This window comes from Talaromyces amestolkiae, assembly GCF_001896365.1.
Source record: "Talaromyces amestolkiae strain CIB chromosome Unknown scaffold14.1, whole genome shotgun sequence".
In the NCBI taxonomy this organism is placed as follows: domain Eukaryota; kingdom Fungi; phylum Ascomycota; class Eurotiomycetes; order Eurotiales; family Trichocomaceae; genus Talaromyces; species Talaromyces amestolkiae.
In genome coordinates, this window is record NW_024468050.1 from 299,707 (window position 1) to 315,367 (window position 15,661).

A 15,661-nucleotide genomic window follows, 5' to 3' on the forward strand; every position below is an offset into this window, starting at 1 on the left:
GTACGTGCGTATACATAGCGATACGCCCTTGAATATGCGGTGAAGCAAAATGCGACTCAGAGAAACTCTCGAATACGTGTTCTCGTTGCTTTGGCCAGCGTTGCGCGCTAAGAAACTTTTTATATATACATAGAACTATCAGATTGAATCAATACTATAAATCTCTAGCGCCGAACAATGCTAATTGACATATCTCCTACATCAGAATCACAAGACTTGTCATCACGTCGTTTTTGTCTTACTTTTCACCCGTGCAACCAGTTTCTTCAAATCCACATCCTCCGCTGCATCGTGGCTTTTCGAAGAAGTCTTCTTTTGCTTTTTCGATGTCTCGGTCGGTACATCGTCATCCACGCCGCCCACCCGCCGACGCTTTCGGCCTTCTTCAAGGAGAGCCTTCATACCCGAGGTAGCCTTGAACTTGGGGTTCGTTGGATCGATAGCGTATTCATGGCTCTCATAAAGACTGGCAAATCGAGGATCTGCGACATCCACTTGGAAGTCATCACTAGCGACAGGTTCTTGCTCTTGCTTCGATTTACCCTTCTTGCCTTTCTTACGGGCTTTCTTCTCCGCTTTCTCGATCTCATTCATATCGAAATGTGACATACCCGCTGACTTATCATCAACCATCAGAAGCTCGAGCTCAGCACGCTTAGCCTCGGCAGCAGCTTCTTCAGCAGCCTTTTCTTCACGCTTCTTCCGTCGTTCTTCTTTGCGCTGCGAGTTCTTGACCTTGTTCTCGGGTTCATCGAAGAATGGATCGTTAAAACCAAGATCTTCATTGGCGCCTTCAGCTTCAGCTTCCTCGTTCTTGTCATCTTCGCCTGTTTCGTCCTTCTTCTTCATCTTCTCCTTTCTCATCTTCTTGCGCTCTCTCTGTTTGCGAATATACTTCTCCACGGTAGTCTCTTCAATCTCTGGCTCGTTCTCAAAGACAGACTCCCGAGCTGGCTCACCAGCTAGACCCGAGGTAAAGGTAATTTCCATATCGCCAACCGGACCTTTCGCTTTCGATTTGGAAGGCGCAGCAGACTCATCGCCTAGTCCAAGTAGCGCGCGCATCCGCTGCCGTTCTGCATCCTTCTTTGAAAGACTGGTCGACTTGCTAGCAGTAGCATCGACGACTTCCAATTGTTCGTCATCTTCATCATCCGAAGTATCACTCGCTAGATAAGCCTTCAAATCATTCTCTTCGATCTCACGTCGTCCACCTTTGAACGCCTTGGCTTGGGCGTCTTTTCGAGCCTTATCATCGGCGTCCCACGTAAGCTTGACTTTGCTATGTTGTAGTGCATCTGTCACGAAATCGGTAGGCTTGTAGCCATCGGGCATACGATCACACTGCTCTCGAGGCTTGTCATCTGAAAAGTCGGTATTGTCAGGGACAAAGCGCAGGTCGAAGAAATTCGCGCTAGTAAGATACTCCGTGCCATCAACTGCATCATAAACTTGCTTGGCGGTCTCCTTTGACGAGAACTCGATGATAGCGTAGAAGTAGCGTAACCTCTCCAATTGATATTGCCGTAGTTGTGTAGTATTGAATTCGGCACCTTCATCCTCTTTCAAAATTGACTTCTTAATGGCTTCCTCCTCCTCTTCAGAGTCTTCATGTTCCTCGTAATCATCTTCATCCTCCGAATCAGCCTTAGACGCAAAGATCTCCTTGGGCGGACCTTCCATCTCCTCTCTCTCCATCCTTTCCTTGCCAAATTCACTCGGATAGATTGTGACCTTCTTTATACGGCCGCTGGTCGCAAAACTCGAAAACACCGCCATCAAATCTTCTGCACGGATATTGTCCCAATCGAGATTGACGACGGCGATTCGATTCGTCACATCGCCGAGCGGGACATCTGATAGTTGTTTATCAGGAAACTCGACCTCCGCCGCTGCTGCTGCTTCATCATCCTCATCGTCCTCCTCGTCTTCGTCTTCGCTTGAAGACTCCTCCGAAGACGACGACTCCGAAAACCCGCCATCTCGCGCTGGATCATAATCCCTCTTATTCGCCTTCTCCAACTCCTTCATAACTTCATCATCATCATCAACACTGACTTGAGATGCGTTCTCGGCCTCTTCTTCCTGATCTTCATCCAATTGATAAAACTTCTCGAGCTGCTTTTTGGTATCGTCTCGCTTCAATTTGCGGCCGTATCGGTCTACTGCGGCGTTTCGGGAGAAGTCTTTGTCGCGCAACATGTGCGAGAAACGTTTGTCGAGTTTAACATGGGTGTGACGTTTGCTGGGAAGGCGGTAGCGAGGGTCATTTTGAATGTTTGCGAAACGCTTGTCGGCTGTAGGTGACTGAGTCAGTGGAAATTCGGTGCACATAAATAGAAAAAACAGCAATTATCAAGACTGACTGATGATTGCATCAGCGTTGGCTTTGCTGCTGCGTTTTGCTTTCTTGCTAGAGTCCGCCATTTTGGCTAGTCTAGACCAGTACCAAAGTACAAAAAAAGTCTCGTCCTTCCGCGCCTTATCAGAAGAGGAATTTAATGTCCCTTCACTCTCGAGAATCGCGATGTTAAAGGGAGATTATGTTGTTGAATAATCCGCTCTTTAAGTTGTGAAGTGTCGGCGCATGTTCGAAGGCTGAGGATATTTTTTTGAAGTTGGCCCGTGCACTTATCGCTGATATGTACTACCGTCACAATCGCCCAATCAGAGCCAAATATCTTCTACATAGCTTGCATTACAGTGAAAATAATGGATGAAGTGCACAGTTATCAAGATGTTGTGGGGAGGATGATGAAACTCAAATGCTACGCTCTTGACTCCTTAACCCGTAACAACATGCAAGGTGTGCCATATTTACAGCCATTCCGTCTCTAGATACAGTGCCTAACAGCCAAAGTATCTCCTCTCCATCCATCGTGGCTCTTCCTCTTCTTCAATTCGTCCAACCACAACTTTGATTTCCGGGTACACGGCTGTCAATCGCTGCAATCCCCATTTCCCAGCAGCGCAAGTCACAAAGACTATTTTGTGCTGCGCTACTCCATGATCAATCAAGACTCGCACCGCCATCAACGCAGCACCACCAGTGGCCATTTGGGGATCCAGAAGGAGTACGGTAGAGTGAGTCTCGATCTTTGGTGGCAGTTTTAGGTAATGAAGCTCGGGAGCCGACATTTGCTTGTTCATTTGAATGAGAACTCTTCCGGTGATGCAGTCAGGTATAGTACGTTTCAGCGCCGTTTCCAGGCATGAACCACCCCTCAATATGGCGACTGCAGAAACTGTGCCGGAGGGCTGTACTCCATGATATGTTTCTTGTTTCGGCGTTTTGACAACGGCGGAGGTATAATCCATGCAATCCAAAGCCCTGGTACTGTTGATTAGCATTGAATTATGAGTGGTGTTTGACTTTGTTACCTTTCAATCAGTAACGATGCCAGTCGATCAAAATAGAATACGAAATCGACTTGTTCGGTTGACGGATCCTGCAAAATGGTGTGCATTCCCCTGAGCTGAGAAGTTTGTTCCACAATGATGACATTCGGTGACAGCTCCTCTTCCGCTGCCAATTTTCGTAACTTTTCGAGGTCAGCGCTGTGCTTTTCGGATTTCTCGTCTAGTCGTCTTCTTATATGCTCAACCACCATTCCTGCCGCGAGTTAGTCTGTGCGATCAATCATTCCTTCTTGTTTTGAACGGTAATTTACCAATGGCTGTTTTGTTTTCTATGCCTCTTGGGATGATAATATCTAAAGAGCTCCAGTCAAAATTTTTTCGTCGTAAAGGGAAAGGTGAAGGGCTAACCTGATATATGCCGTTGCGGCTCAACATATTTTGTGTATGATGGCTTGACAAAGGTAAACCATTGCTTGATGATGCCTTCGATATCCCGCCCACGTTCTTTCACATCACGTAGAACTGCATTTCGAGATTAATGATAATGATCCAGTGCATTAGGGTAGTAAACATACTTCTTCGACCGAGGCATATGTCCATGTCTGCCTCGACAAAGATCTACAATGATATTAGCAGGTATCCTTGGGCATGATGCAATAATAATGATATCTAATGCTATGTATCATACCTTGGCATCGAGCATTTCATTGATTCTGGGATCGTGCAACGCTAGAATTCCTTCGAGGATAAGCACGTGAGGAGAATACAACGGCGTCGTCTCCTTTTGACGCTGATGTTCATTGAACGAGTAGACTGGTATGTTTGCCCTCTTGCTAAGAGATCGAAGCTTCGGTGAGCTCATATCCAATATAACAATAAGCAATTTGTATTCAGACTCACCCCTGTTTCAAATCTCTGAGGGTCTGAACTAGGACGTCGAAATCAATTGACTCGGGACAATCAAAGTCATATTCATTCCGATGTGCTTTTTTATGGTCCTCAGGGCCCAAAGACTTGTAAAAAGAGTCCTGAAACATGGCATTGTCAACAAAGGCCAGTAACGAAACCGAGACACGTGACACCTTACCATGACAAGAATCACCACCCAGGGAAGATTAAGGGACCTGATGACCTCCATTGCAACGGAGGTCTTGCCAGAGCCAGAGCTACCGGCAATACCAATAATGCTTAGGTCCTCCCATGGCGGCGAATAGCCCTGCTTGAGGTTGGTCGCCGTAGAGTAGATTGGAGGACGAGACTCCATGGCGTGCACAGATAGGAGAATTTGAGGTTGAGGAGAGAAGGTACGAGGAAAAAATCGGGCCCAGGCTAGAGAGAAAATGATCCTATACACAGATCATGCATTGCCGTCAACCCAGAGGAGACATGATCTGGGAGCTTGAAAGTCCGAGTCTTCAATCCTCTGGCAGATACAAAAGAGATCCTTTTGACACTTTCCCCAAAACGGACGGCAGACCCAAGCGTTTTGTGTGAGGCTCCAAGGCACCAAGGCATCCAGGCCACTACGCTAGTCCACTGTCCCACTGTCGAAGAATGAATCCAGCCAATCAGAGCCCTCATAAAGCTCTCGGGCCAGGTACTCGGGCCGACTCTCGTGCCGGCCTCAACAGCCGCCTTTTTCTTCCAACCTCTCGCTTGTTCTTCTTTCTTCACTTTCTCATCATCTCAAAAACTTTTCGCGCGTCAACGTTGTTTTGGTAGCCACATGGCTCCCGGTTCGACGTTCAAACAAGCGTTACAATCTCAATGAAAACATAACACTGCTCTTGACGTGTCGTGCAAGTCATGACCTCCACTAACATAGTAGGTTATCCCGCCGTCCTCCCATGACGTCTGCAACCAGTTCGCTGACGCTGGCTAGATGTCTCCAACACCTCCAACCGCGACGCCAGCATGGCATCGTTTCGAGCGAAAGGTTGACGAGGTCAAGCCATCAAAGACGTGAGTTTTTCTCTGCTGTTGCCCCGTCGCCCTAATGCCGTTCATATGATGTGTCAAAAATCAAGTTGGGAATCTCTCCGAAAATCTCGTGTAGGAAAATATGTTAACTTGCGTTACTGATTCATGAGCTCATTTGAAAAACTTTCACAATGCTTTTTGTCCTGTGGATTTCGACTGACTTGTTTGACAGTGACATAAACTATCTCGTCATGGACTACCTCGTCACCAATGGCTATCCGGCGGCAGCAAAGCGATTCGCTGTCGAGGCTAATATCCAACCCAAAGCTGATATCGAGTCTATACAAGAACGAGTCGAGATTCGCGGTGCGATCCACTCGGGAGATATTCAGACGGCCATTGAGAAAATCAATGAACTAAGCCCTCAAGTAAGACTTTTTTCCCATATTCCCTTCCTTTGCCCTATCCCTATGTTGCTATGATTATACCAGTTTCATGCACCACTCATATACCCTTCGGGGTGTTGATGATAAAAACTCATCTTCAGTCCTCAGTATGAGCAACATTAATGTATCCTTATGGACATTTCATCATTCTTCTTGTGTCATTTGAATCGCTGTGAATGATTCATGCTGACTTAGTCAACAGATACTAGACGAAGATCCTTCTCTTCACTTTTCACTGCTTCGTTTGCAGCTTGTAGAACTAATCCGCAGATGCACATCGACACCCGACGCAGACATCACACCTGCACTTGAGTTCGCAACATCTCAACTTGCTCCACGCGCACCTACGAATCCTCAATTTCTTGAGGATCTCGAGCGCACATTAGCACTTCTGATCTTCCCCTCAGAGAATTTGGCGCCTTCATTGGCTACTTTGTTGCAACCGAACTTGCGTAAAGATATCGCCACAAGGGTCAACGAAGCCATCTTGAAGAACCAAGGCGCTCGTAAAGAAGCTCGCTTACGCAACCTGGTCAAGCTTAGGGCTTGGGCAGAGCAAAAAGCCAGAGAGACCAAACCCGGTGGTCTTCCCGACCATTTGAATATTGGACTGTATCCGGAGAAACAACAATCCACAAATGAGCACTCGAACGGTAACTCGGACGATGCTATCATGACCAACAATGGAGATATTGATCCCATGATGGCATAAAAACCGAAGCTGTCCTACGGCAGATGACCTAGCGATATATGATGTAAACGAACTTTTTTTTGTATTGATTAGCGTGGCGTTGGGGATTGATTGATTTGGCGTTTGTTGCACACCAAGTAGCGTTCGACATACCGTAGAATTGGAAGGGCAATCACATATTTCGTTACATGAACTTTTTTTTTCGCTTGACTACTGCCCATACCACTAGATTGTGGATTATTGCTTTATGCATGTTAAGAAGGGTTCGATGAGATTCGATTTCCTGAAGGTAATAAGATTTATGTATCATTCAATTATTTACAAACGCCAATATCCAACATTTGCATGAATTCCAAAACGAAGGAGAATAGGAAAAGAATAAAATCAAGTCGTACATTGTCTAGAAGCTCATAATATCTGTAACAAAAGCGTTAGTGAAAGAAAATTCTTCAGAGGAAACGAAAGATGGAAGGAACATACCTCTACCGAAAAACGCCCTCTTCGTCCAATCCATCGCCAATAACGCACGAGTCCGCAAACTAACACTCTGCGAAAAGTAGATACTTCTCCACAAATACACGGCCAACAGACCACCACCAAAATTCAAGCCATTGAAATCAAAGATCGCTGCATTGCCAATGTATGCCAGACTTCCTAGATGTTTGTAGCTGAATGCTTTGTATACTGCCTCGTCCAAGTCGCCGTAGTCAACTTCATTGGCGCGCATACCTGGCAGGGCTTTGGCGATGTGGTTGAATTTCCGACCGAGGTATTCGCCTTGTTGATTGGCGCGTTGGGCTGTGGCGGGKAAGGAGGKAAGTTTCGAGTCGATTTGCATGAGTAATTCGTGTAGTTCGTCAAAGTCTAGGGTTCCCGAGTGGTCGCGGTCGTATTCCTGGAAGAGTCTATCAACGCGGCGGAGATGGTTCGCGGCTTGAGGGAATCGCTTTTTGACGCGTTCTGCGACGTCACGCCATTCGCTGAAGGTGAGGTGGACTTTTTGAGGGTCTTTGCCCTTTTCCCAGGCAATGGTTCGAAGGAAAGTGACCATGTGGTCGGCGACGTTGTTTTGGACTGTTGCGCAGTCGCCAATGGCGTATACGTCGCCCAGGGGTGCTCCGATCAGTCGCAGATGAGTGTCAGTCTCGAGGGCATGTTTGTTGTTTTGCGCTTCCAGTTTCTTGGCAAGCTTTTGAGCAAATGTGGTTTGTGCTGTATATCTATTGTGTCAGACATTTTGCAAAATTTAAAAAGTAGCGTCCAAACTTACACACTCCAGTAGACCACAAGCAGAATCCCATGGGAATCTCCTTTGTCACAGTCTTGCCGTCTTCCTGTTGTGTGAAGAGGATCTTGTCCGGACGCACTTCCTTGACTCTAGAGTTGGTCAAGACCTCGACAGAGTCATGTGCGAATCGTGACTGCAAGGTTAGTTAGGAGTAGCAAATCAGCCACATGGGGTTAAACATACCTCAGCATATTTCGAAAGAGCCTCATCATAGGTATTCAGAATGTGGCTTCGACTCTGAATAACATGGACAGAGATTTCGTTTCGAAGAATCTTGGGAAAGTTCTTTCTCAAATCCTCATTAAGCAAATCGTAGAGCTCCGCAGCGAACTCTACACCGGTTGGTCCACCACCGCAGATTACGAATGAAAGCAGTCTTTTTCGCTCTTCGTCCGATGTAGTTGGAAGGCATGCGAGCTCCATGTTATCCGTAACTCTATTCTTAATCTTCCGTGCGTCATCGATGGATTTGAGCATGTGGCAGTTTTCTAGACCCTTGACACCGTGTGGGTTCGTAGTAGAGCCTAGAAGAGATTGCAATTAGGAGGTGTCAGAAAGATGTCAGTGGTGAGAATAACGTACCAACAGCAATGACAAGCTTGTCATACGGAAGGTAGAAATGCTGTCTTTTCCCGTTCGCATCTACCTGAGATACCTCTACCAATTTAGACGAAAAATCAACATCCTCCGCCTCCGCCTTCAAGAAATGGCCGCGAAGACGATGAACAATGCGGCGCACCGGTTCCACAAGCGATTTCAAGCTCAAAGTACCAACGGTTGCTGACGGTAACATGGGCGTAAACAGGAAGTAGTTGACAGGCGACACAACCGTGACATGGTAATCACCAGGATTCAGCGTCTTGAGCAGCGCAACGCTTCCCCAACCAGTACCCAGGATGACCAGCTTGGGCTTATCGCGCTGCGCCTGCATAGCTTCACTGTCTTCGTCGTCTACCAGGACTTCTGCGATAGGTAGATTCTTCGGTCCTCCACGTTTCGGTCTCAGCGCCAATTCCGACACAGGTATATCCTCCATGCTAGGGTCTTCGCTGTAGGTAGTGTAATCATAGAGGAAAATGCTCCCAACCACCGCTCCACCACCGATCATCAAGAACCCCAAGTATGCGAAGCCGTGGTACAGAAATCGAAGCACCGGATACCGCCATATGAAAGCTTTTAATCCTGATACTGATATGGTGTGGGCATGGCGGATGACCGGGGCAGACAGCTTCCTGGCGGATTTCTGTATGAATGGCAAAGGCTGTACATGTCGGAAGGATATGGGTCGGCGCGTAGTATTTCTTATGAGCTGATGGGGTGGGAATCTGGTCGAGGGGCGTAGTAACAGCGAGGATGAAGCGCCGTGGACTAGGCGCCTCGTCAGGGCCGTCTGCATTTGCGCGGTGAGGAGATACGACTGATAAGGACGATACGCTCAGAATGCAAAAATGAACGAACTCAACAGAACCATAACTATAATCTTGCAATTGACGGGAAAGAAAAGCTTGCCTTCGAGGGTGAGCACAAGAGAAACAGAATGAGTGTCGTGTCTAGCCCTTGACTACTTTGGGACCCTGGGTGAAAGAATGATGATGCAGCAGCCAGATTGGCCAATCAGAGCCACGGACTACCCAGCCGACGTCATCGACCCAGTTGCACGGCACATCGGCACGTGAAGTGTTTACGAACAGCTGCCGATAGACCCGTTGATTCTACTACATATACACATATATACAAATATGCATATGTGTTATGTTATGTGAGATACTTGTATGTTGTATGCTAGATTAGGCTAGGTATACACGCCTATTGAGCGTCTATGCTGGTAAGTTCCTATAATACACGGTACAGAGGTCAAGCAGAAACGCTACCCTCAGAAAGGATGGGACAAATAGGGTAGGCTCAAAATATACACGCTCGAAAAGAAGATGGAAAAGATCACGGTCCATGTGTATCAGTGGTTCCCCGCCGTAGAACGCCTCATGAAAGATAACCAGCCAAGTCATGTAGAAAATACGAACACCAATTCCTCCCTAGAAATACTTTCAAAAAATAAAAGAGTCCGCTGTCTCGGAACTCTGCCGCTTCTTACTACCAGGCGGTCGACCCCTCGGTCGTTTGGTAGGCGTGCCGCCATTAGCAGAGCTCTTCCGCTTCATCGGTTTGCTACCATTGACTGCCTCGGGGTCATCCTCACCAGGTGCATCCAAATCGTCAAGATCCGCGTCCTCGTCCTCGCCGTTGGGAACCTTCAGCTCATCGTCGATAGAAAGGAGAGTAGCAAAGGTTCGACATTGCTGCAGCATATTTTCCTCGCTGTCAAGACAAGCCATGTTGCCGGATATAGCGTCCCAGTAGCGATCCCCAGTGATGCCATGCACCTTTGTAGGAGCTTTATTGAGCTCTTTGATGTTCGCTTTATTCTCACTGTGTCGCAAGCCATGGGTGATACCGTACTGTCTGCGCAAATGAGTCCTTGTCTCCCAAAGCATAGATAAGACGGCAGCAGCAGTTGCAAGTTGGCGCAAGAGATAGGGTTTAACCATATGTTGAGGAGCGGCTTGTACTTCGGGCTTAGTCATGACGTGATCGGGGAAACCCTGCATTGCGGGCTGCGCCATAGGTTGCGCGGAGGGCACGTCCAGCTGTGGAGGGAAAACTTCTGTCTCGATAGAATGTGCAACGATGGTACCTGTGGATGAAACAATTCTCTCCATGCAAGTCACAGTGGGTATCAATTCGGCCAATTGCGCGTATTCAAAGAATGCAAGATTCTGACAAATGAATCTTGCCAAGAGAAGATGCTCGGGGGGGTTGCCTGTAACATCGAGACTCTTCAATTCGAACTTCACTTTCGCGCAAAGATTAGCGAGAAATTTCTTCTGATACTTGCTGTTACTGATTTTGATTATGTCGAAGAGCGGGGCGAGCTTTGCGGCGTACGGACGAGGCGTTGCTCCGTTGGAATCACCGACGATGTCCCGCTGATAGACAAAAGCATCTTGAATGGCTCGCATATACTCGCGTTCGAACATAGATTCATACTGTAGGTGGAGCATTCGGTGAGTATCGTACGCTATCTTCGCAATGGCGGGAATGGTTGATGTCTCTAGCGAGACGAGGACGCCAGCACACTCCTTGGGATGCACAAGCCCTTGCCGATTGATGCTTGATATCAGTTCGATGGCCGTCAGTGCGTAAGCGTCCTGACTAGAGTGAGCAATTCGAAGCATGTCATGTAGAAAGTGCTGGGCTATCAGTGCTGCTGCTCCGTCATTGTCACTAGCCTTCAACGATCCACCCAGTCTTGTTGTAGCCTCTGGGTCAGTAGAATCAATCTGTGGTTGAACAAGCTTCTCTTGTTTGCCTTCATGGATCGCGAAGAACTCAGAAAAAGCTCGAAGAATGATGTTGTGAAGACTAGCATTATCCTCCTTGAAAATAGCCGATATCGCTTTCCTAGGCGCTTCCCTACTGAATTGCGCCGGCCAAGATTGACAAATCGAGCCTAGACTCTCAAGTGCCATTGTTCTCAGTTCAAGTGGTTGATCTTGCTGCACAAAGGGCAGGATAAAATCAACAAGAAGACTGGCCACCGTGCTTCCCTTCCACGTGGGAAAGGCTTTCTTAAAATGAGGTTCGAATTTTTCAAGATCGCAATGCCGTCCTACACAACCAGCAATGCGAATGTAGCTACGAGCTCGATTGAGTAAGTCGGCCTTACTGCTGTCCGTAAGATCGACACCCTTTGCTTGACCGATGCCCTTCAACACAGATATCGTAAGCTTCACCAGTCTGTCGGTGTTTTGAAGAACTCCGTTGATGGTCCAAAGACACGCCATCACTTCGTTCAGTTCAGACCTAGCAAGTTTTGCCACACTTTTAAAGAGGTCATTTTGTACATCTTTGAGAAAAGTGTTATGCGACGAGGAAATATAAGGAAGAACACAACGGTAGATGACAACCACTGAACGAAAGATGAAGAGGTCGTCCGCTGTGACAAGGTGCCCAATGTATGGGTGAAGTGCTTGAAGCTGCTCGGAATTAAAAAGCTTAGCGCTGGACTTTGCAAATATTGTAATCGTTTGCAGAAGTGCTTGATGATCTTGCTTTTCGGATGAGCCAGGGCCGTCAATTAGGTGCTCGAACATGTTCGCTACCATCGCTTTACAGACCTTGAAATTCTGACTAGTCGCTTTGGGATCTCCAGCAACAACCTTTTTCACAAACGAGCCTAAGCTATCTGCCGCAGTTTCACTGCGCTGTACCAGGTTGATGACAAGAGAAGTCTGTTCCGCGAGTGCAACTTTAGATTTGGGAGCGTCATGCAGATTGTTGATAGATGCGACGAATGGTGTGAACCAGATCTCTTCAATTGTCTGCCGAGCCTGAACGGCCACGGGCTCCTCGAAATCGCTCGTTCTTTGTAGCAAACTATCAAGTATGGCAAGCCTGAGGTCCTTGCGCGTGGTATTGAAATATATGTCTTTCAATAACGATATGCAACGCTTCCGCACTCCGGCTGTAGCATCAGCAGCGCAAGCGAGAATAGCTCGGCAGCCTTCTTCTTCAAGGGCTGGCTTGAGTCCGATACACTTGGCTATTAGAGAGAGTGCCGAGTCGCGAACCATGGGCGAAGCATCTGTGGCGCATCTTAGCACCACACGCATGACTGACGAGTCACGATCGAGTAGACTTGGGTCTTTCTCGAGCATAGTGATGACACTTTTCAAGCTACGGCTTCGGACTTTAGCCTGGTCACTTGTTATGGAGTTCAGAAGAACCTTGAAGATTGTATCAAATGCTTTTGAGAAACCCATGTTCAGAACCGTCAGAATGTAGGCAAATTTGCCGTGAGCTGTGGAAATCTTGTCATAGTTGCTATAATCCAGTCAGTTGTGTTGCTTATAGGGGCTGTTCTCGAAGGGACTTACTTGTTTGTTTCAAGCCACTTGGGGTCTGACAACAGCTTTGGGAAGATAGACAACAGCTCATCGACACCCTTGTCCTTTGGAATAACCAGATCTTTGTCTTCCGAGTCATAGTATGTGGATGAGACGGTTTTGGCCCACTGGACGATGTAGTATCCTCGAGCACTGGTAAGCTGCCAATTATCAAGATCTCTATCCTGAAGGTACTCCAATGTGATACGGTAGGGACCATTCGACGGAATCAAATCCTGTATATGAAGAGCATGACTTATGTGATCGTCATAGAGTTGCCGCAGGTATCGAGTTATTTTGTTATCTCCGTCCTCCATGGAAGTGTTCAGGTGGTGGGCAGCTGCTGTAAGATCAGAAATGCCGGATCCCATCCACCCGAGCAATTCAAGAGCCATGTTTTTGGCAGTCGAGGAACTCTTGTCAAGCTCAGCTATGCCTATCATGTGGGATGCAAGGATGCGAAGCAGTAATTCAGCAGCTGGCCAATCGGTCGAGCCCAGTATATTGATCAAGTCCTCCGTGAAAAGGTCCAATATGTTTCGATAAGGTTGATCGCCGGTTTTTGTTGATGTCATTGCCCGTTGAACGATGAACTTGATGATATACTGAGCGCTGCGGACAGCGTTGTCGTAAAGTTTGTTCACTCGATTTGTCAGGCGTTCCAAGGATAATTTAAAAGAAACTTCATCGTCACAATCGCTGTCTTCGTCTTCATTCTTGACATCCATGTCATCTTCATCCTCATTGGCATCATTACTTGCAAGGTGATTACGTCGAGCCCGAGATTTCTTAGTGTGAGGGATGTCCAGAGCTGTAGTTTGCACGAGCTGAATGACAAGAGCTGTTAATAGCTGAATAGCTTTGCCATCTATCAATTTGAATTGCCGAGCGTTTTGACGAGTCGATGGCAGCTTCTCCAGTGACACCAAGATCTCATCGAGAATGAAGGGGCGTTGAGCAGGATAACGTGAAAATACTTTAGCGAGGACATCCATCGCTGCGCGGCGCACGAGTTCGAACTTCTGGAACCCGACCGCTGAGTCTTTGTCGTTGTGCGCGTTCTCGACAAATATCAGTTTTGTTGCCAAGAACTCAGTAGACGTGATAACGCTCTCAGAGACGTCGATCCGTGAGAGGAAGTTCGCCAAGAGATTCATCAGCTTTCTAGCCTGATGAAGCAAGGTACTAAAGATCTTCTTCTCTCGAGAGACAAGTTCAAAAAGCCTCTTTCCTTCATCGACAGGGCGAACCTCCACTGATGGTATGATGCAGTGGTCAAACAAAATCGTCAAGACATTCGGTATTGCTTGCAACAGGTCCTCAGGGCATAGGTCTCGCTCGGATTGTCGCCCAGACATGGTTTGCAGTAGTGTGCCAATGGCAAGAAGCGTGTTGTGTATGTCCTCCAATTTCTGAAGCCATAGCTGAGTGTCTGAGTCATACAAAGGATCGCCGAGTCGTAAGTCCAGGCCTTGTGCGGCCGCTATGGGACTCTCACAGATCTTCTGAAGTCGGGTAAGATATTCAGAGGGGATATCGTGCAATCGTCCAAAGCTAGCAACTTTCTGTAAAGACTTCTGAAGTCGACTATGGCTCTCCGGACCGAGAATGGGCCCGCGGATCTCCAAAACGTTAGCGGCCCTGAACATGGATCCTGGATTTTGGGTCAGGGTTGCTGATGAAGTATCTGGTTCGAGTTGGTCTTCTGCTTCAAAGATCTCGAGCATGAAATCCTGTAGCTTCAAGAGAGCCACATCTGCTTCTTCCTTTTGATCCTTGAGCCCTAGACTGGAAGCATAGCTCTCTACCTCCACATTCAGTTTTCGCTTCTTAGCAGCACCCTGGTCAACGACTGAGTGAGAGGCCCCTGGAGAAACGAAAGGCGGAATAACGACAGCAGGTTGCAGAAATTTTCCTGGTCCTGGTTGAGCTGCCATTTTTGGTATTAGTGTTGGTGATCAATGGGGGAAGGTAGAGGCAAACTGGTAGGGAGAGGAAGGAGCTACCTGGAGTCTTTGTACTTGATGGCGGCAACTTGGCTTCCGGGTCTGCAGCAGTCAGATCAATCTCATTTCAGGAAGAACACACTGGAATGCTTACGGTTGAATGCAATGTCACTTCCGTCCAAGACCATCCTCGCAAACGGGCTTAATCCGCTAGTGAGTCCTAATCGACCATCACGTTGAGCTGACTTCTTGACCTGGTCTAAGCCTGCTGGGAACCGGAATTTGCTATGTCGAATCAAGCACTCATTAGCAACGAGCGCACTGTATCATGACCCTTGACGAACACGTACAACTCTGACGGCCTATCTGAACTTAAATGTTGGTTCAGAAGCTTTCCATAAACTGCCATGAATCGGGGAGACTTTTCAGTTCCTGCCCTAACCTCCGTGTCCAAATCTTGTATCAATTTACGAGCGACCGTTCGCGAGTATGCGGGCAGGGTAGTCGACGATTGGCCGGTGACATCAGGGCGAGTTATTGAATCTTTCGTCCGTCAGTAAGTGAAAGTTCAGTAAGAAAAGTCAAGTGGAAGGCAGGCGCTCACCTAAGCCAAACACCGGCGCGGTGCTCATGGGCGAGAATTGCAAGGCTTCATCTACCAGTAGCGGGCGTGTCACAGGTCGGGGCATCCCGTTAGAGACGCCGTTGGCCGTCCCATCTGAAGCGCCGCCATGAAAGTGATTCTGAGACTGCCCCAGGCTACCAATGACCACCTGGACTGCTGGAAATCGACCCTGATCCATGATGTTTCGCTGCTTCCCAGGGCGGGAGTCCTATTCGGAAAATTGGTTCAACCATACAGTAATGGCGTCTAGTAAGGACTCTATAGATTAAAAGTAAAATCAATCAAATAAATCCATGGCCGGAATGACAACGAAATCGTCGGTTTCTCCTTTGGATCTTTGATCGCGGATTCGCTCATATGCGGCGATGCGATTTGCCCGCCAGATTGGCTCCACCTGACGCTGGAGCGCTAACAAACCCACCGCTAAGCCAGATTGAGAGCA

General features: G+C 47.7%; 4 protein-coding genes across 4 annotated transcripts; 1 reads left to right on the forward strand and 3 right to left on the reverse strand.

The window, feature by feature from the left end:
* Positions 1-222: 222 nt before the first annotated feature.
* On the reverse strand, positions 223-2,427 carry BHQ10_007067 (uncharacterized protein; the record flags this gene model as incomplete). Its single annotated transcript, XM_040879722.1, has 2 exons — positions 223-2,297; positions 2,367-2,427. The coding sequence occupies 2 exons, from the start codon at positions 2,425-2,427 to the stop codon at positions 223-225; spliced, it is 2,136 nt and encodes a 711-aa protein (XP_040735571.1).
* Positions 2,428-2,847: 420 nt separating this feature from the next.
* Positions 2,848-4,624, reverse strand: BHQ10_007068 (uncharacterized protein; the record flags this gene model as incomplete). Its single annotated transcript, XM_040879723.1, has 8 exons — positions 2,848-3,331; positions 3,382-3,613; positions 3,672-3,713; positions 3,769-3,882; positions 3,936-3,978; positions 4,049-4,193; positions 4,261-4,388; positions 4,448-4,624. 8 exons carry the CDS (start codon positions 4,622-4,624, stop codon positions 2,848-2,850), a joined length of 1,365 nt encoding a protein of 454 aa, XP_040735572.1.
* Positions 4,625-5,166: 542 nt separating this feature from the next.
* On the forward strand, positions 5,167-6,438 carry BHQ10_007069 (uncharacterized protein; the record flags this gene model as incomplete). The annotated part of the gene is made up of 4 exons (XM_040879724.1): positions 5,167-5,184; positions 5,243-5,322; positions 5,513-5,708; positions 5,929-6,438. The coding sequence occupies 4 exons, from the start codon at positions 5,167-5,169 to the stop codon at positions 6,436-6,438; spliced, it is 804 nt and encodes a 267-aa protein (XP_040735573.1).
* A 379-nt stretch (positions 6,439-6,817) lies between these two features.
* Positions 6,818-15,397, reverse strand: BHQ10_007070 (uncharacterized protein; the record flags this gene model as incomplete). The annotated part of the gene is made up of 12 exons (XM_040879726.1): positions 6,818-6,834; positions 6,898-7,629; positions 7,688-7,838; positions 7,889-8,229; positions 8,288-8,893; positions 8,973-9,122; positions 9,798-12,586; positions 12,640-14,563; positions 14,655-14,696; positions 14,749-14,879; positions 14,945-15,137; positions 15,199-15,397. 12 exons carry the CDS (start codon positions 15,395-15,397, stop codon positions 6,818-6,820), a joined length of 7,275 nt encoding a protein of 2,424 aa, XP_040735574.1.
* Between the last annotated feature and the right edge of the window lie 264 nt (positions 15,398-15,661).